The following is a 20,067-nucleotide window of genomic DNA, read 5'->3' as shown; positions in this document are numbered from 1 at the left end:
CATGCAGTGTTTACTCGAGAATTGGGGAGTTTTTGAGTGTTTTTTTTCCATCTGAATCTGGCCATAATCAGGTGGTTTGTACGCTCAATGCAAATGGGGACCATTTCCTGATTTGTTTCTCCTCTCTCATCAATTGAATCTGAAAATCTTGTTGAGTTCAATCTCACTGGGCAAATGGGTCTAAACCAATTTTGTGAGTTTCTTTTCTTTTCATGTTCCTTTTGTCTCTCTAGAGTGTGCATCTGTTAGATTTTGTTTTTCTAATGGTTTTTTTTTTTGGTGTGTGGATCTATAAACTTCAATTTTGTTTCTTGCTATTTGGTTCGGATCCAATCTTTCCCCCCCTTCTGTTTGCCTCTTGTTCCTTTGGTTTTTTTTTTTCCCCAGGTATCCATTGTGATGGAAGCTTGAGAGATTCTGCGATGGACGAAAATGTCACAGTGGAAGATGAAGACCAGGTTTCTGATCATATACCTGAGTAAGTTTCATGTAATATCACTGATTTTACTGCTTAGAAACTTAATTTAGAAACTAATAATATGTAGAAAATTAAAGCTTATTCCCTTTGAGATTATGTGGAAATTTAAAGAGCAAATTTTTTTTTTTGCGTTTTGTTTTCATTCAAAATCGGCTGCAGTATGGGATCTGTGATATCTTTTCTGAGAAATGAGTGCAGGCGTGCAGCATTTCGTTTTGTGGGGTCATTTTATTTTGTAGCCTCCAGTTTTTTCTACTGGTATTCCATGACTCTTTTCTCCCTTTTATGAGTTTTTTTTTGCTCGGCAAACAAAGTTTTTATAAAACTTGAAAGGGGTACATCGAGGGGAAAAGCTGAGGAGTTGAAAAACTTCTCAACCCGACAATAGGAAAACAAGCGAAACAAATCACATACTTTTTGGAAGTCCTCCACAGTGTATATCTTGATATCAAACTTGACCTTTGTCCACATAGCCACACTGGTTTTGATTAAATCCCCCACCTCCCCAGCCCGAGAAGAAGCATTCAGGAAGATGTAGTCATTCTGCACAAGCCAAATGGACCATAGAGTACGTTACTTGACCGGAACAGCCGGTACTGGACCAATGCAGCCAATTCGTGGCCATTAGTTGATCCAGAAACTGTTCTTAAAGACCATGGCGCAGAGTTTTTAAATATCAGCTGCTACGTAGCATATCGGATGCTACCTAGTGGTCTTTGACCATCAAACATCTTTGCATGCCAAACATATCGCTGAGATTAAAAATTACAATCGTATTGGTCGGTTTCCATTACGTATAAAATTGTTAGTGTGTGAGAAGATGGGAAGATTAAGGTTTGTTATCTTTTAGATTATATTAAAATTGAAAGGCGTATCATTCAATAAAATGAGGAGTTGAAGCCAAACAGTACTTGACTTCTATCTGATCTGAAACCGAAAGTTTGTTTTCCATATTTTTCATGTGGCATTAGTTTTTGGTGTAAGGTCATCGGGATATATTTGATGTGATACCATTTCATCCTGTAGGTGTTTCATGCTTCGTTTTGCCCTTTTTGAAGGTTGAGTTTTGTCTTGACATGCTATAGGTGCAAGTGGAACAAGGAATGGGATTTCATCCTGGAGCATACCAATAGTCATTCTCTACCTGGTATTATCTTGTCATTCCGATTTTCTGTGATTTTTGTGAGGTTGTTAACTCATTAAGTGTTCAAATTTCAACATTGGTATGTCCAAACCATATCACTTGGACATAGCACGTAGTACTAGTAAGTATGAAATCTAAAGGTGGTGCCAATTGGATTGACCAAAAAATGGTTTTCACATTTCGGAAATTGGAATCCAGCCATGAAAATCAATTAGTTCCGCAACCAATAGTATTTGTGTGTGATTTATGCATGGACAATGCGTGAACATTGTTTTCTTGAGCTATTAATCTTTCTTGCATAGGGTGGGCCTGGCGCAACGATAAAGTTGTTCTATTGTGATAAAGTTGCTCCATTGTGACCTGGAGGTTGCAGGTTCCAGTCGCAAAAAAAGCCTCTTTGCTTGCAACGTGCGTACATCAACCCTTCCTCTGACCCCACAATGGCGGGAGCCTCGTGCACTGAGTTTGCCCATTTATTTATCTTTCTTTCATCAACTGTGTAATGTGGGATTGGGTATTTCTCGTTGAAGATTGTAGAGGATAGATTTTTGTGAGCTCCTTGGTCTTCTAAGCAAACTTCCCAAGTATATAAAGTACCTGAGACACACGACAATTGACCAACAGTCTGAGATGTGTGCCCGTAATTTAGGTAAACATTCACCTATGTGACATTTTTACTACTCAACTTTGCTATTGAACAGTTTGAACTCTACGTATAGAACTAAGATATATGACATGAAAATCTATGGCATCTTGTAAAAATAATTTATCTTTGAAATTTGGACAAGTATATTGAAGCCAATGGAGTTATGCAATGTCGCAATGCTCTTGACATGATAATTTGATAGGTCTTATACTAGAGTACATTTGGCCGACACTGTACCCGAGTCCATGCAAGATATCTTTTGAGAAACTAAAAATATTGTACACTTTTAAGGGATAGAACGAATACTTGACGTGCCTAAAAAGGGTCATAACATAGGGCCTTCATAACAAAGACACTACAAAGCCTCATAACTTTGTATCTATTTGCCGATCAAAAAAAACCTTATGCATCAATTGCAATAATTAACAAACAACCAGTGTTCGTTTGGTGAACACTTATCCTCATATAAAGGTTTCATTGATTGTATACGGCTATACATTACGGAACTAAGACACAAAGGTTAGTAACAACACACAAAGGTTAGTAACTTACCACAAAATCTTAAAACCTCAATTATGTTATTACATGCATACCTAAGACTTGGCCTTATGTTCTACTTGAACTAGAAGCATTCTATTATGTAAGACAATTTTCATTTTTGTCATTGAATGATGGTATTATGGGCCTACATTGAGTTGTCTTTAGGCGTAGCTTGTCTCCTGGTTTAAAATTTTGGTTTGGCTCCTTGAGCACTTGTTGGTAACTTGGTAGATATTTATTCGCCTTGAAAGAAAGACGTGTCCCTTCACTTTTTTTTTTGATCGGCAACGTGTCCCTTCACTTTGATATCGGGTGGTTGACGAAATAGAAAAAGAACTCATCTCCAAGACAACGTCTTTTACGCTTGTCAAACTGTTTGTCTTAATTATGACATTGAGGCAACGAATCAACTTTAAGTGCTATGTTTCTCCTTCCATTGATAACTGAATGTGTTTAAGCCTTGACTTGCACATGGCCCATGTCTCTAATATTGATAGAGCTATGTGTTGAAAATGCCTTCCTTCCATTTATCAATATGCCTTCCCATATCATTTTGCGAATCAAACACAAGTCAGTTACAACTTCATGTAAAACAACTTCATGTAAAACGATGATCTAAAACTTTCTTGATCTCGAAGAATGTTTCGCAAAAATATTTTCCTTTTGTGGTGAGATAGTTGATTAGGAAAGGAGTATTGACAACAATTGTTTCTACGATTCAATGATTCTAGAAATGGGTAATTCTTTCCCCTCTTCCTCGATCTTCTCTCCTCTACAACAGTATGATCATTTGCAGCATAATTAAATAAACTGGTACCAAAAGTTGGGGCTCTTAGTTGTTCATTACTAAGCTTTTTTATGCTTGATGACAATGGGAAACCTTTTTCAGTTCTTTATGGATCCTTCATTGTGTGGTTGATATTCCCGGCGAAAGTATGTGTATCAAGTACTTGAGCAAAATGTATTTTGTGAGTATTCTTTAAACGAATACATTTCTAGCTTTCTGTTCAATTTTTTTTTTATTGGCAAGAGGATTTATATAGTTTTCTGTTCAATAATCGAGTATTTAACTATGTTTTGTGATTCTTAGACAAGTCATGCAGTACTTTATTCCTTTTATGTTTGATACGAAAGAATTCACGTAAAGTTTTCTATGGGTGAAATGCATATCATAATTTTAGTGTTGGGTCCACAGGCCAACAAATGCTCTTAAAGAAATTTCAACATTTAGAAAGTTAGTATGTAACATAGCCTTTGGTCACATGGTCATCCTTAGAAGGTGTCATATGTTATTTGATGGGATGGTTTAGGCATTTAAAAATGTCGAGTCCTTCTAAATGTTTAATTGTTGGGAAGTAGGAACTTGTTCAATTTTCCTGTATTATACATAGGGATTTTCCAAAAAGAACTACCATTTTAAACAAGGAACTTATCTTGTAGAAAGGACAGACGATAAGAGTTTATCTCTATTTGACGGGATAAGTACATCCACAATGGTTAATTTACTATGTTTCTGTCTTGATCTTGGATCAATGAAAATTTTCCTTTCAATTTTTGTTGGGATTGGTTTCTGGAGGTTCCAGTATTCGCAATTTGACTTCCGAGCTAATTATTGTCATGTTGCTGGTTTCTTCTTCTTCTTCTTATTCGCCTTTTGGTTCCCTTGGCTCCCTACTCCCAAGTGTACGGTCCTGATAAGTTTAAATTATGTATGCATGGACCAGTCGAACTTCTAGGGGATCACATTCTACTTTAATGTAACTGGCCTCATTTGATTGGAGATGGGAGGAAAAAGCTAGAGAATATGACTGAAAATTTGGTAAACCATTTAGCTTAATTTTAGTAAAATAGACTGTTCAATTGGATGCTGCTGAATGGAAGATGGTTTTAAATTTTGATTTCAATTATTGCCCTTGTCTTAAATCTTGATTTCTTATTTTCATACTTGAAATTGTGGTGTATAATAATAAGTAGAGTAAGTTTCTAAGGCTTTCATTGGTTGGTAAAGTTTTTCTTTTCTATTTTTTTTTTCAAAAGAACTTAAATGCACAAGTTTTTTGCTTCAAAAAATTGTAACAGCCATTGAAACATACAGATTTTGACGGGAAAGAAATGTGCATTATCGCTTGTTTTGGAAATAAGTTTTAATGCCCTCTGGTCACTGCCTCCCCTTTCTCCAGCAATACACTACTAATGGTTATATAACAGTATGCGTGTGTGTGTTTCAGGAATACGATTCCTTCACACATGTTCTCTGATTTTGAAAGAAAACGAAAAACCTCTCTTACAGTATTGCTCTCCTCACATATTTAGGGAAATAGGAAACCTTCAACGTCAAGTAGCTGCTACTAAAAACGTAAAGAAAATTAATGGAAGAATCGAAGTGAGAAATGCTAAATCTTTTTCCCATTGTAGTACTTGCTTTAGTTTGTCTTTTGGTGCTGATATGGATCTCGCACTTTGCCTCGTATTCATGAGTTTTATTCTCCCTCTATGAAATGGAATCCTCCTTCATTATCAATCGCATCTACTCTATTTATTAGGTCAAAGCTGTGCAGCCATTGGTAAAGAAATTTTATGTCATTCCCATCCAAACTCTTTACATTGGACCGTAAATTCAATAATAGACCTGGGCATTAGGTTCAACTTCCAAGTCTTCTGGATTTTAAATATGTTTTCACCAATTTTATATACTAGACCGTTGGTTAAACTTGTCCTCATTATTGCCATTGTTTTTGTCTCTCTCATTGTATCATCTCTCTTTTGGTGATGTTAGGTTTCACTATTCACTACTGTATTGTGGCCCTGTGGTATTTGACAAGCAACAAGGGTTTTCTACTTCTAGGTCATTGATTTGGATTTAGATAAGTTCTTGAGACACCTAATCGCCCGTGTCTTTTTCTGTGCATGATGTCTCACGAGGCGTAGTATTGTTAGGGTATTCCTTCCATATTCCTAATCACATTTATATCTTGGAGGTTTACTTCTTTTAGAGTTATAAGGAATTCGTTGCTTAAATACGACTGATGCCCAGGCCATCTACGAGCACACAAGGACATGTACTGAAATTTAGGAGAAAGTTGGACTTATAATGGACTCGTAGGGGTCATGAGACTACTTTTTGTGCTGATTGTGCATTGTCTTGGCTTGCAAGGGCAAGTATTAATTTTTGGCTGTCATTGTAAACTCCCTCATTCTCATGCTTTGTACAAAATTTCAATACTTGAAAAGTGTTTGTCGTTAATTTTCCAGTTGCATCTAGTTAGGATTGCTTATATGTGATATCTAGGTCATAAATGAGCCTCTATTCATTCAGCTTCACACAGTTCATACAGAATGTCACCATACGACTTGAAGAATAGGTAAAACTCTATTCGTTATGTTAAGAGAAGCAATGCATTGGCATCATAGTTTACTGTACTTGCTATATGGTTAAAGGGATGCTGACTTTTTGGCCCCCAAGTTTCCTGTATCGTAAGTATCTACTAAAAGCTCCGTTTTCTCCACCTCTGACATAGAGAAGATTATTAAATCCTTAGTTTCTTAGGGATCTTTTTGGTGGAGAAACATGAATTCGTAAAAAGAAGTTCTTGTATGCTTTAGTTGCTTACATCATTCATAAAAAATTTGTTGTGCGTAGTTTGGAAAGTTAGCAAGTTATGTTGTGTCGTTTCCTCGTATTAAGTTCTGAGGGGAGTTATTGTTGCCGTAGCCATGGTCCTTGTTATAATTGTGTCTTTGGCATGATGCAATTAACCTACTCTCTTAACTTGGTCATAAATAACTCATAAATTAAGGACACCGACACACCCACTCGACACCAAAAACCGAGTGGACATAAGCAACTTTAAACTGTTTAGCTTCCTTGGACAATCTGATTATGAAATATTCATGTTTTTCTTAATGGAGTTATCCATTGTTAGAATCTTCCCATGGGCGCCCCGCGCCTCCCATTTGGTATGGAAGAGGTATATAGCTATCCTCTTTATAAAGGATTTGGTATAGCAAGTTCTAGGGTTGGAGCCTTTGAGGTCTATCTTCTTCATACCCGCCTAGATTATTCATCTCGTGTAGAGTTTTAATTACTCGACGAGACCTCAATCTAGCTCTTGATTATGCATTGGCCTCTGGGGAACAACATCTCAATGGCATCGTATCCACCTCAATCCTCTGGTGATTTTTTTTTGTTATAATTGTCCAAGTTCAGCTATAGCAATTTTCATCCAGTTGAGCTTAGAGTTAAAAAATTTGGAGATCTTCTGAGTTGTGTTGCAACCAAAACCCTTAGGAGAGAACTCGCCTAGGCCTCCAGAACCAGTGAGCAATGTATTTTACTTTGCGACTGAATTTCTACGGTAATCATTTTCATGATGGTAATTCATGTTGTTAGACCTTTCTACTGTATACCTTCCAATGACATGTTTTCAACACAATGGACCAATTCGATTCGCTTTATGAAGTAGCTATGGCTGGCTAAGGATCCTTGTGGTGTGGTCTTTTTGCTAGGGTAAAATGAGATGTTCTTGTTTTTCCTAGCAATAAGTTGCACATTCCCAATTTCTTACTTTCAGCTTTGGAGCTATTGCTACAATTTACTGAAGCTATAGTTGTGCACTCTTTTTGACAGGGCTTCTATTTTATCCCCTCCCCCCCCCCCCCCCCCCCCCCCCCCCCCCCTTTTTTTTTAATTTGATTAAGAAATTAATTTTTTCTTTTGCATTTTTTCTGTTTTTGATAACTCAGGTTGTCAAGCTAAGGCCAGCTTACCCACACCTCGACGAATTCCTGAAGGGCTAATCCCTTTGTCCATTAGCGGGGAGCCCGATTAAAGCCAGATCAAAGCTTCGAATGGACTGCCCGTCCCACGCTATACCCAGAGTTAATAGCATGTAGAAAGTTTTGAACCTGAGACCCAAGTGGAGCAATCCTCTAAGTCCTTTTTGGTGTTGCTGGTCCGACATAATTAGTACCAACATTTTTGTTTCTAATTCTTCAGGAATTTCTTAATGATGCTTTCATACTGATGATCTTTGACAATGGGAATGGCGGTTTGTGGTCATTTTCCTTTCTTCTTGAACCTGGGGTTCAGACGCATTCGATTAGTACTTGTCATTTGTATTCATTTTTTTCTTTGCTTGGCATTAATATTGAAGTATTACCCCCAAGCTTGTTAATTATTTGGACACTGTTTGATTTTGGATATCTGGATCTTTAATAGATTTCCCGTTTCCATATAATCGGTATTATTCTATGATGATGTCTGTGTCTTCTTAGTTTGAATCTTCAGCGATATATGCACATTTCGTGCGACTGACAAGAGGAAATGAGGTTTCATTGATTGCAGAAATTTTTCATGCTCTCTTATTTTTTCTGGAGTAACCTCATATCCGAAGAAAGGTGATCCACCTTTGAATAATAATCGCAATAATTTCTCTTGCCCTGTTTGCCAGTGTAATTAGATATGCAGTTGGTATTAGTAAACCGAATGACTGTGTGATGCACACGTGCGTGAACGTAAAGTACTATTCTAGTATTCCTTCCGTCCCATAAAGTTAGGCTTTTACGAAACTGTGTAGTTTTTGAGCAGAAAAATAAGGTACTTATCGAAATAATTTTTTGTGTAATATGGATCTTGTTAATAGATTTTGATAAGATCTTTTGAACGATTCAAAAAGATCAAAAAGATCAGAAAATTCATTTGGTAAATATATTATTTTAAAATTTTAAAATTGCATGAAGTTTTGTAAGAGATTAACTTTATGTGACTGAGGGGAGTAGCTTTTTTCGAAGGTTTTACGTGTACTTTTTTTGTTTTTTTGGTTGAAAATAATTCCTTCTTGTAATTATTGTATTTGGGCTAAATATTTATGTATGTGGGCCATGTTACGTTTATGTTGGGTCATGTTAAATTATTTTGTTGATGGGCCTAGTGTAATGTTACGCCCAAGGTGTATAGTATAAATATCAATGTAAGAAGTAGGGCTGTCAGCAAATCAGTTTGGTGAGGATCGGTCCTGTTCACAATTCGATCCACTCGCGGCAAATTGTTGTTTCTTCATCCTCCAATCGTCCGTGAGTGTTGTTTGGTCGGTTCGGTTTGGTCCATTTGGATGCGATTTGGCCGAATCGGTTTCAGTGGATTTAAACATGCAATTTATTTATTTTTATATACACTTATGTTGCTTGTTTTTTTCTTTTTCTTTTTCTTTGAGGTTGATTATATTTATGGTGCATTTGTAGCATTAATTAGGGTTTGCGTGGAGATTACTGGGGTTTTGAATCCATGAACATAACGGAAAGGTCAGTTTAATTGAAAATGCGCAAGGAGTTGATCCAATTTTTCAACTTTTCATTCAAAGTTTAGGATCTTGTATTCTGAATCGAAACTTATCATTCAAAGTTTAGGATCCTAATTTGCCTCTTCGTCCAATGACAATTTGCCTCGTTTTTCCAAATAAATACCCATAACACCGGGCCAAGCCGATGCTTCTTGGGCTAGGCTCGGGGTTCAATTCAGCGGGAATTGGTGCAGAAGGCCGGCCCACCCCAAAATATGAAAGTAGCTTGCATTGTCGTCTAATCCAGCTTATTGGGCCGCGATTTGTTAGTTTTCCACAAGAAGTTTCAGCATAGCTGGGCTTTCCAATTTTAGCCCCCCATCTTTCTGATATTATGCTCCCAATAAAGTCCAATTTTTACCTTACTGCTTCATCTCTCATGGGGTATTATTAGGCCCCGTTTCAGAACTTGAATAAGTTCTTATTTTTTGTTCAATAATAAGGCTTGTTCCACAAAATAAGAAGTAAGTACTTATTTTTTGGTTAAGGCAACTTTAAACTCAAAAATCATGTGTTTACGCAAATAATTTTCCTATCAATATGGATCTTATTTGATAGATCTCATTGAGATTTTTAATACGGTGCAAAAAAAATTAAAAAATTATTTTTCATTTACGTTATTTTTGAGTTTGAAAATGTGAAATAAACTGCTTATTTGAGTTTTCTGGAACAACCCTTCTTATTTTTCTTTGAGAAGTTCCAAAATAAGTACTTATTTTTTAAAAAGGTTTCTGAAACGGAGCCTTAGTCATATTCATGGGATTTCCAGGTAAACTAATGCCCCTCATGGGGTCGATCTAAATTCACACAGCTGGATGAGACATATCTTTTTAGAACGCGGATTTCCTCCTGCCCTGGAGGTGGTAGGAGATCTTTCAACCTCGGACACATGACAATTTTTCATAGGCCCAAATTCTTTTCTCCTTAAAATCTCCATTAAATCTGCTGCATAGCTTTTTCCTACTAAACGTTAACTCCTTAAATCTCACGTTTTGTTAAACGGAAACTCATTAAATTTGATGTTAAATGCTACCAATCTCTTGTTTTTTGAGAAATTTCAGTTACTCTCTCTTCCGTATATTCTCAACAAAGCAAAAAAATAAAAAAAAAATGCTCCTAAGAATGGAGAAAACCTGCATTTAGAATAAGGAAGGGGAAAAATCTAATAGAACTTATCCAACTCTTGTGCTAATCTTACAAGAATCAATCAAAAATCTTGTTATTCGATGAATCATAGTCCAACTTCTAGCCACTACAAAATGAGTTATCGACGTCATTTCCCCCATCTACACTGATGAGAATATTTTTGGAAAAAAAACTGAAATAGTCCCTGTAGTTAAGTATTTGTGTCAATTTGGTCCATGTAGTTGTAATTGGCTCAATTTACACTCTGTACTTTTCATTTTGTTTCAATTTGGTTCAATTACTAACTTCCGTTAGTCCTATAAACAACAAAATCATATGGCCCCCTTTTTTGGGGTTAAAATAGATTCGTTCAGCTAAATAAGTCAACTGACTTAATTTTTTATCCTTATTGAAATTTTTTTCGTATTTGTTTGTTTTTCGTCAATTTTTTTGGGGTTATTGCATCGTTATGACGAGAGAAATCTAAAAAGTAAAAAACCATAATCGAAATCCATTTTTTTTTGAATAAAGACCAAAAAATTAGCTTATTGACTTATTTTTGTTTTTATTCAAAAAAATTAGGTTTCAATTGTAATTTTTTACTTTTTAGATTCCTCTCGTTATGACGATGCAATAATTTCCAAAAAAATGACGAAAAACTAATAAATATGAAAAAATTTTGAATAAGGACAAAAAAATAAGCCAGTTGGCTTATTTGGCTGAATAGGGTTACTCATTCCCCTCTTTCCCTAATATACCTCTGAACCAAAACACAACTCATTCTTCCATTCTCCATTGATAAGGAGGCACTTGGGAAGAAATTTGGTTATAATTTTCTACAAAAAGTTGCCATCGAATTCAGCATTTTCATGATCAGCCACGAGGCATCATAACCACTGATATTGTCTACATGTTCAACTTGGAGAAAAATACTGAGATGCCTTATTTTTCTACATAGTATTGAAAATGCACATAGAACCATGTCCTAAAATTACAACATGATATAGATTCAAAAGTCACAAAATGATAAATAATCATGTCCAAAAGTCAAAATATTATATAAACTCAGTTCCAAATTTACCATGTCATAACCTAATACATAGACATAACAAACCACTCAACTAGGTTACAATAAACCTAACTTAACAGCCCAAGTGGTTACAAAAAATAGTGCCCTGTCATTTCATTCATTTTCCTACATTTGGCCCATGCACTGATTCCTGACTAGGAATGTTGAAAAATAAACCTAAGCCAATTTTTTGGTCTTTATTAAAAAAAAATTGAATTTCGATAATAATTTTTTACTTTTTAGATTTTTCTAGTCATGACGATGCAATAACCCCCCAAAAAATTGACGATAAACTAACAAATACGAAAAAAATTTGAATAAAGACAAAAAATAAGGAAGTTGGCTTATTTAGCCGAACGGGTCTGTTTTAATTCCAAAAAAGGGGGCCATATGATTTTGCAATTTAAAGGACTAACGGCGGACTAACGGAAATTAGTAATTGGACCGAATTGAAACAAAATGGAAAGTACAGAGTGTAAATCGAGCCAATTATAACTACAGGGACCAAATTGACACGAACACTTAACTACAAGGACTATTACAGTTTTTTTCCCAATATTTTTTCAATTGATGTATGAAATTGTTGTTATTTGAACAACAATGACATTTTTGCTCCAGATTCTTTTGAATTTGATTGAACATCCAAATTAGCTATTCCAATTTTTTCTTTTCTAAGGCTTTTCTTTGGCGTTCTCCAAAAAAATCCTTGAATTCCCGATTCGTTCGGAATGGGTAACGGATCGAATATGAACTGGTTGGCCGAGATGGTCATCACTATGGAGGGGCAAGGAATGGCTCGTACGCTGGACAGCATTCTACATATCGAGCATGTACAAGTCTATTGAAAGAAATTTAAACAGCATCCTCAGCAGAACAATTTCCTGGGAAAAAAGAGAGTACAAGTTTGGTGAATATGACGACGACTCAGTCGGCGGGCAGCCTATATTATTAGGCCTAGTTTGGCATTATAAGCTAATGACTTATTTTTTTGTCGTTATTTAATATATTTTTTTTCGCATTTGTTAGTTTTTCGTCGATTTTTTAAGGATTATTGTTTCGTCATAACGAGAGGAATCTAAAAGGTAGTAAAAATTACAATCGAAATTCAATTTTTTTTGAATAAAGACGAAAATAAGCTAATTTTTTTTGTCTTCATCCAAGACTCTGTAAGACTCTCTTTGTTCTTTACCCGACAATCGAGCGTCGTTCTTTTTCCCAAACTATTTGCATTTGCATCATGGGTGTGGTCACTGTCCTCTCAAGAAGAATATATGGCTCTAAACTCCCTCCCTCGTCTTTTACTTCAAAAGAAACGCCTAACTTATGTACAAAAATGTGCATTTTTTTTACTCCATCTTAATATTAGTTAGTTTTCATTTAGTAATGGTTTTTGACAAATTATTAGTGTGTTATTTAGAAAAAACGTGACATGGGTACGGCAACCGTACGGAAAAAGCACGGGCACAAAAAAAGCACGGTTGAATTTCCAATTTACCAAAATTACAAATAAAAAAACACAGACACAGAACTACATTTCTTGTGTCAAATGTAACTTGGGAAATAGCAAATTAATAGGATGGCAAACGAACGGAGCCACTCGCTCGAGGCTCGGCACGACTTGATTCGGTTCGTGACTTAAATGAACGAGCTCGTGCTTGAATATTTAGCTACAAGCTGAGCTAGAGCTAGTCCAAGCTCGAACGTTCCCAGCAAAATCTCAAACCTAACCACGGCGCGCGATCTCTCTCTCACACACACTCTTATTTTCTCTCACTTTCAGCTTTAATTCTTTCCAATTTCTCGTCACCGGAGACGGTGGGTAGTTGACATCACTATCAAAAAAAATGAGCGACAGTAACAAAAAAATTGTTAATGAGCTGTCACTAAAAGTGTATTGCTAAAAAATTTTAGTGACAGAGCTGTCACTAAAATTTTTTAGCAACACACTTTTAGTGACAGCTTAGTGATAACTTTTTTGTCATTGTCGCTATTTTTTTTGGTAGTGCATATCTTTAGTGCCTTTTGAACTGCATTATAGAAGTTTATGTGGTTATGCATTCTTCTCAATTTTTGATCGGCAAAATTTTATTAAAAATGGGAGAGGGGAAAGGGGAGTACTCCAACCAAAAGTTGGACAGCACACCACAAGGGCCGAAGTCCAGCCACCTAAGGTCTAACGGGGAGCCAAAAAATAAAGCAATTAAGCACAACTCGGTACCCAAATAAACAACAAAGCCCAAAAAACAAAAAAACAAAATAGGCACAAAGACCCGCCTGACAGACCCAAACCCACAAAACCCTAACTCACTTCCTAACCACCGCTGTACAAAACACCGTAGGCAACATCGCCCGGACCAAATTTTGATTCTTAAAACCGGGTTTATGTTTATTTCTTAGTCAAAATCAAATGTGGATCAGGTTCCTCTTTCTTTTCAGTTGTGACTGTTTTATCTGATCTGGGGTGGGTTTCTTCACTTCTGCTTTTGGTTAAGCATTTGGCTATGGCCTATGGGTCTACTACGCTGTCCACAATTTTTTTTGTTTGTTTTTCTTCAAGTCCTTCTCAGGGATTCCTTGTTCTATCGACATAGCCCAGGCCATTTTATTTTTTACATGGCACTACAGTAGTAATCATCGATTTTAGTATTGACCGGGGAGGGGATTAATCGAGACTCGCGTAAGCTGATCCGGACCCCTGACTGTCCTACCAAAAAGAAAGAACTATTTAGCAGCTATCTATCTTTCTCATGCTATATATAACCAAATTTAAAGTTATTAGTATTTGTAAATGTAGGATGTCTTCTTCGGAGTCGAGTGACACCCATGGGGCTTCTTCAGAAACCTGGGCTGCAGGAATCAGGTCATTCCACAGGACTCTCACCATTTCAACAATCTGCTAACGCACAGAGCTAAAAGGATTTTTTTAAAAATTTTGTTCTTATTCAAAAAAATTTCGCGTTCATTAATTTTATCCTATAGTACTTCCTTAACAGCTACCAAGGGGCAGCTAACTCTTTTTTTTTTTTTCTTCTTCTTCTTCCTTTTGATCTGCTAAACAGCTATCTATCTTTCGCAATTCGATCTCATGGTATATATGACTAAGTTCAAAGTTATTATTTGTAAATGTAAGATGTCTTCTTAGGAGTCGATTGATTTTAGCTTCGGCCCATGGAGCTTCTTAAAAAATCGAGGCCGCGGGAATCAGGTCGTTCCACAGGACCCTCACCACTTCAACAATCTGCTAACGCACAAATTAAGCCGAGAAGAGAATCAAGAAAGACATCAAGAATGTGGAGGCACGATTCACTGTTGTTGACAAAATTACTAGTAGTAGATAGTTAAAAAAAGAAGAAGAGAGTTTACTCCTACTTCTCTATTTCATGATTAAAAAAAAAAAAAAAAACTTCTCTATTTCCAGTGAGAAAATTCATCAATCTGGAATCTGGATATATATACTACACGGCACAACTTACTTGAAGTGGATGCTAATTATAAACGCAAATGCTAACGGGTGCATCATAGCACCCCGTATGTGGGCCCTTAAGACATAATTTCTGGCCTCTGCAACCTGCAGGTTGAAGTGATTGAAGTTTTAGAGCCAAATTACATATTTGACCTTTTCACTTTTTCTTTGGCTACCCACCACGCTCCAACCAGCTGACGTGATGTGGTGGGCCCCAGCTTTTAATTACACCCTCCTTACCTCAATCGGAAGAAATACACAACTCTCGATCTCCTCCCAATCTTTTTTTAAATTGGGTTCGAATTAAAAAGTTGAGTGATTTATTTTTATTTTTTTGCATTTGCTTATTTTACATCAAATTTTTGTGACTTATTGATTCGTCTTGATAATAGAAATCGAAAAATAAATTTTTTTAATAGAAATTCATAATTTTTTTTAAAAAGACAATAATAAATAAAAAAGACTCAGGTGTTGTTCTGCTTTCTTTTTAAACTTTCTTTTTTAAAAGAAGGTAATTTCAAGCTCAAATATAATGAAAATAAAAAATAATTTTTTAATAGTTTTTACACCGTTTGAAATATCTCAATGAAATCTATCAAACAAAATTCATATTAGTAGAAAAATTATTTGAGTAAACACATGATTTTTTAATTTGAAATTACCTTTATTTTCTAAATTTTTTTTTTTGAAACCGGAACAGGGCCTCGTAATTTTTGGAATAAAGACAAAAAAAAGAAAGATTGAAAAGACAACTTTTTTATGCAGAGTTGATACTTTGAGACGACCACTTTTGACACGAACACATGTACAACTGATCTCACCAACTTGAAGATTATAAGGGACAAATACAGGTTAGACTCACATAACTCAATAATAACTCGTAAAGCTATTTAACTTTTCGTGTCGACACCTTAACATGAAGCAACACAACTAAAATACAAACTCTTGATAATTAGCTCGATGAGGCAAACTAATACTCCATTCATCCCAATTTGTTGGTCCTCTTTGAGAGTGCATGCTATTTTTCAATTTATAATCTTTTAGGTGATTTTAAGAAATTTGTATAAAAAATTTATTGAGATCTATCAAATAAGATCCATATTTAATATAAAAAATATTATAAATTAAGAGATATAACCAATTTTTTGATATTTTCAAAAAAAGAAAGAGGACCAACAATTTGGGATGGAGAAAATAATTCACAAACTTTTATGCAAAAAAATTCAAAAAAATAATGAATGCAAAACTAACAAATACAAAAAAAATTAAATAATAACAACATAAAATGTCAAATTTGACTTTTTTTTTAAAGGAAACTAAGCCCCATTCTAGAAATATTCTTAAAAAATAAGAAGTTTGTTTCACATTTTCAAATTCAAAAATAATGTAAATGAAAAATAATATTTCAAATTTTTTTGCATCGTATAAAATATCTCATCAAGATCTTTTAAACAAGATCCATATTGCATATTTTTATATTTCAATAAGCTCATAATTTTTTAATTTAAAATTATCTTCTTAAAAAATAAGGACTTTTTTTTGGGTTTTGGAACGGGGTCTAATCTCTACCGTAAAAGACGGATGCCTAAAAAAAACTGACAGAAGCCAATCAAAAAACAAGAAGATAAAAAAAGGTACTCCTTAAAAGACAGGTCTCTAAAAAAATGTGTAAGCGGAAAAGGTTCACATTGTTTGAGGGCAAAATTGTCATTTAATTATACATGGGAAAGCACGTTGCCTGTTGTGCTTTTTTCTTGATGTAAAATTGGGAAGTACACGTCCTTCATGGTCAGAAAAGTACAAAAAGTATGGAATGATAGTATAACTAAGCGGTGCACAGTAGCACTGGTTAGCCGGACCCAATTATAAATATCGAAAATGTTCCCCCAGCAAAACCTCTAACCCTTGCCACGGGGCGCGCTCTCTCTCTCTCTCTCATCATCCTCCTTGAAAAGAAAATAAAACAGGGGAAAACAATTCCACTGATTCTCTCTCATCAACCGACTCCAATCTCTCCTAATTTATGTACAGAAATGTACATTTTTATATATAGAGATAATCTTTTGGATCTTAATATTAGTTAATTTTCTTTTAGTAATGAATTTTGACAAAATTATTATAGTGTGTTGTTTTAGAAAACGTGGCACGGGTGCGACAATAGCACTGAAAAAGTACGGGCACAAAAAAAACACGACAAGCTGTTATACTCAAACTCAAACACCAACCCCAGCCGCCTTTGATCATCAAATTTGGTGTAGCCATGGTCCATGCCCTTTTAATCACCATCGGATGGTTGATCCTTCCAGAAACACCTAACTTGACGATTGATCAAGGGAAAGGAAGCGAAGATAAAACTCCAAAAAATGCGTGGGGTTAACGATGTGGATGAGGAGTTCAACGACCTCGTGGCGGCGAGCGAGGCGTTTTGAAGATCGCAGAGCACCCTTGGGGGAATTTATTGTGAAAGAAATATAGACCGCACCTCCCAATGGCATTACCATGATCATGTAATACGTTCCGGTTTTGTTCAAATCAATTGGGTTCGGAAGCAACGCTTCGCTTTTGTCTACTGTGATCACCAGTATCGTCAATAGTGGTGCGACGATAGTTTCGATTTACGGTCTGGAGTCTGGACAAGTGGGGTAGAAGGTTTCTATTCCTTCTGGGTGGCACTCAGATGTTCTTTTGCCAGGTATACTTAAATATATTTGTGTGGGTTTACCGGTGGTGGTGTGGTGGAGCGTGGTGACAGTGATCGGTTTGGATGGTGGTTGCTGTCTGTTGCAACGGGCGGCGGTGGGTGGGGTGGCTGGATGTGCACAGATGAGTGAGTTAGGTTTAGAGTTTTCTTGATATTGAGTTTAATTATTTGGATCTTACAGCCCCCTTGGCTACACAGGAGAGAAAAGAAAAGAAAGGGATGTGATCTCTTTTATTAGTGGGAAAAGAAAAGAAAAGAGCGTGGTTTCTCACCTTGTCAACCAAATAACCACGAGAAAGCAAACTCTTTCCCTCCCATTCCGGCGACCAAACATCTCCTGCGACTCTCCGGCAACAAAATCAAAGGTTCAAAACTCAGTTTTGATCACAGAATTAGCTTTGCCTTGACAAGACGAAGACGATGATGTAGGTACGACGACGATCCGACGAGGGGGTGGACCGCACGTGCTGCCGGAAGTCGACGAGATCCGTTCGTTCTCCCTTTCTCACGGAATCGCGCCACTTTTGGCGAGAAACGAAAGTCAGCCTGGAAGGGGTTCTGCTCTCCCACTGTTTCTCACCTCCCCCGCCTCTTTGATCATCCAAACGTGGGTGAGAATTGGTTATCCCTCCGTTTCTTTTCTTCTCCCCTGAAATCATGCCATCCAAACGGGCCGTTAGTGTTTTGACTCATTTGGGATTGTGCTTGTATTATTTTATCTAGGCCTCTGGGCCTTCTGGTGTACTGAGTTTTGTCCCTATGAGGTTGGGTTTATCCCATTTGGCTGTATTTGCCCAACTTTTTGTTATATTTCTCTCCCCTTTCCTTTTAATAAAATGTTACTTTTGCCTAAAATAGAAATATTTGTCTTTGTTTTCTCAATTGGCTTCGCACTTCCCAATAGTTAGTAAATAATACTCACATGAAAAGGGAGAATTTTATTTTTCAGTTGACATATGCACAAGAATTATTGTTTTCTTTATTTTGTGTTTACAAGATTACATATTGTGGTAACAGCTAGCTTACATTGGAGCAAAATTTGGAATTCAAGGGGAACCGGGAAACCTAACAAAGAGGTATGCTATTGCAGTGGTACTCCTCATATGCATCTCAGTTGCGGGATTCGCTTGGTCATGGGGACCCCTATAGGCTGGTCAGTTCCCAGGGAAATCTTCCCTACAGAAATCCGATTGGCTGCTCAGAGCATCAACGTGTCGGTCAACATGATCGTCACGTTCATCATCGCTCAAATCTTTCCCAACCATGCTCTGCCACCTCAAATTCGGTATCTTCCTCTTCTTCGCTTTCTGGGTCGTGGTGATGACAATTTCCATGTACTTTTTCTTGCCGGAGACGAATAACGGTCCCCAATCGAGGAAATGGTGATTATTTGGAAGAAACGTTGGTTCTGGTCCCGATACATGGTTTCTGTTGATCGATTACCAACATTCACAGATACTAATGTCGGCCAAGTTAGCTGCTTAGAAAGAAGCTGAAGAGGATAATAATGACAGCTCTTCTTCAAAGCAGAACCTGGCCTCATGGATAGAGGACTCTACATGCCCAATTATACGTATCAAGCTTAAGCTCTGCTAAAGGAAGTACCTCAATGTGTCCGAAAAGTTCTAGGTGGTCGGGATATATTGCGTGTCCCGGTCGACGAAAATCAAGCTTAAGCCTGGTAACCGAGGTCATGTCATCGTCGTTCACAATCGGGATAACACAACGCTTAGAGTGTTGTACTCCCTTAACGAAAGCACTCAGTTTCGCCTCCTAATCCATCTCTGAAGCATGAAACTCATTCCTAGCTAGCAACTTCCTGGTCCTGTCTCTCTCTTAGTCTCGCACAAAGTGGAGGAATGTGATTATTGTTAACGTACGCAAGAGCAATGAAAGGTAGGTTACGAGAATTATGGCTAGGGAATTTCAGCAGCAACTAATGGCTTTGTTTCTTTTTGAATGGTTGTCCAGTTGATTTGCATCACTCTTTATCATTTTCCTTTTTCTTTTTCTGGGATCTGTTCTTTTTCCCTCCGTAGTTACAAATTTTTTATTGAGTGTTGCTATATGTACCGACCACGGGGAGGGAAAACGTACCGACGGCCGCCGGCGGGCCGTCTCCGGCCACCGGACGACCGATCCGAGCCGTTCAAAAATTCTAAAAAATAAAACCGAGGGGGTCATCGCGGGAATCAAGGGCATCCGAGGTGTTTAGGGTGCTTGATCAAAGCACCCTTTTTTCGTGTATATATGTGTGTGTACATATATACACGAAAAAAGGGTGCTTTGATCAAGCATCGTAAACACCTCGAATGCCCTTGATTCCCGCGTTGACCCCCTCGGTTTTATTTTTTAGAATTTTTGAACGGCTCGGATCGGCCGTCCGGTGGCCGGAGACGGCCCGCCGGCGGCCGTCGGTACGTTTTCTCTCCCCCAATGGTCGGTACTCATAGATTTTTCGTTTTTTATTTGGGGTTAAGTAGTGTCCAAAGTCGTAATATTGACTACCATTACGTTTTGTACCCAAAAAAACACAATATATAGGTTTTCAAGGTATACCAAT

At 36.8% G+C, this 20,067-nt stretch overlaps 1 protein-coding gene and 1 pseudogene across 14 annotated transcripts in view; both read left to right on the top strand.

Moving 5' to 3' along the window:
* Positions 1 to 8,038, top strand: part of LOC131317861 (uncharacterized) — a 31,211-nt gene extending 23,173 nt beyond the window's left edge. For 5 of the 14 annotated variants that reach the window (XM_058347534.1, XM_058347529.1, XM_058347532.1 and 2 more), the window contains 3 exons: positions 388 to 478; positions 1,537 to 1,625; positions 7,552 to 8,038. In XM_058347534.1, the coding sequence (XP_058203517.1) occupies positions 388 to 478; positions 1,537 to 1,625; positions 7,552 to 7,637 (266 nt within the window). In that variant the 3' untranslated portion in view covers positions 7,638 to 8,038. Of the gene's footprint in view, positions 1 to 71; positions 194 to 387; positions 479 to 676; positions 2,031 to 4,391 lie in introns of those variants that run through there. The other 9 variants (XR_009197422.1, XR_009197423.1, XR_009197424.1 and 6 more) reach the window with 9 other exon arrangements.
* Positions 8,039 to 17,063: 9,025 nt separating this feature from the next.
* Positions 17,064 to 19,205, top strand: LOC131317562 (sugar carrier protein C-like; annotated as a pseudogene).
* Positions 19,206 to 20,067: the final 862 nt, after the last annotated feature.

This window comes from Rhododendron vialii, chromosome 2a (genome assembly GCF_030253575.1).
Source record: "Rhododendron vialii isolate Sample 1 chromosome 2a, ASM3025357v1".
Classification (NCBI taxonomy): domain Eukaryota; kingdom Viridiplantae; phylum Streptophyta; class Magnoliopsida; order Ericales; family Ericaceae; genus Rhododendron; species Rhododendron vialii.
This window is presented reverse-complemented; position numbering and strand designations above follow the sequence as displayed.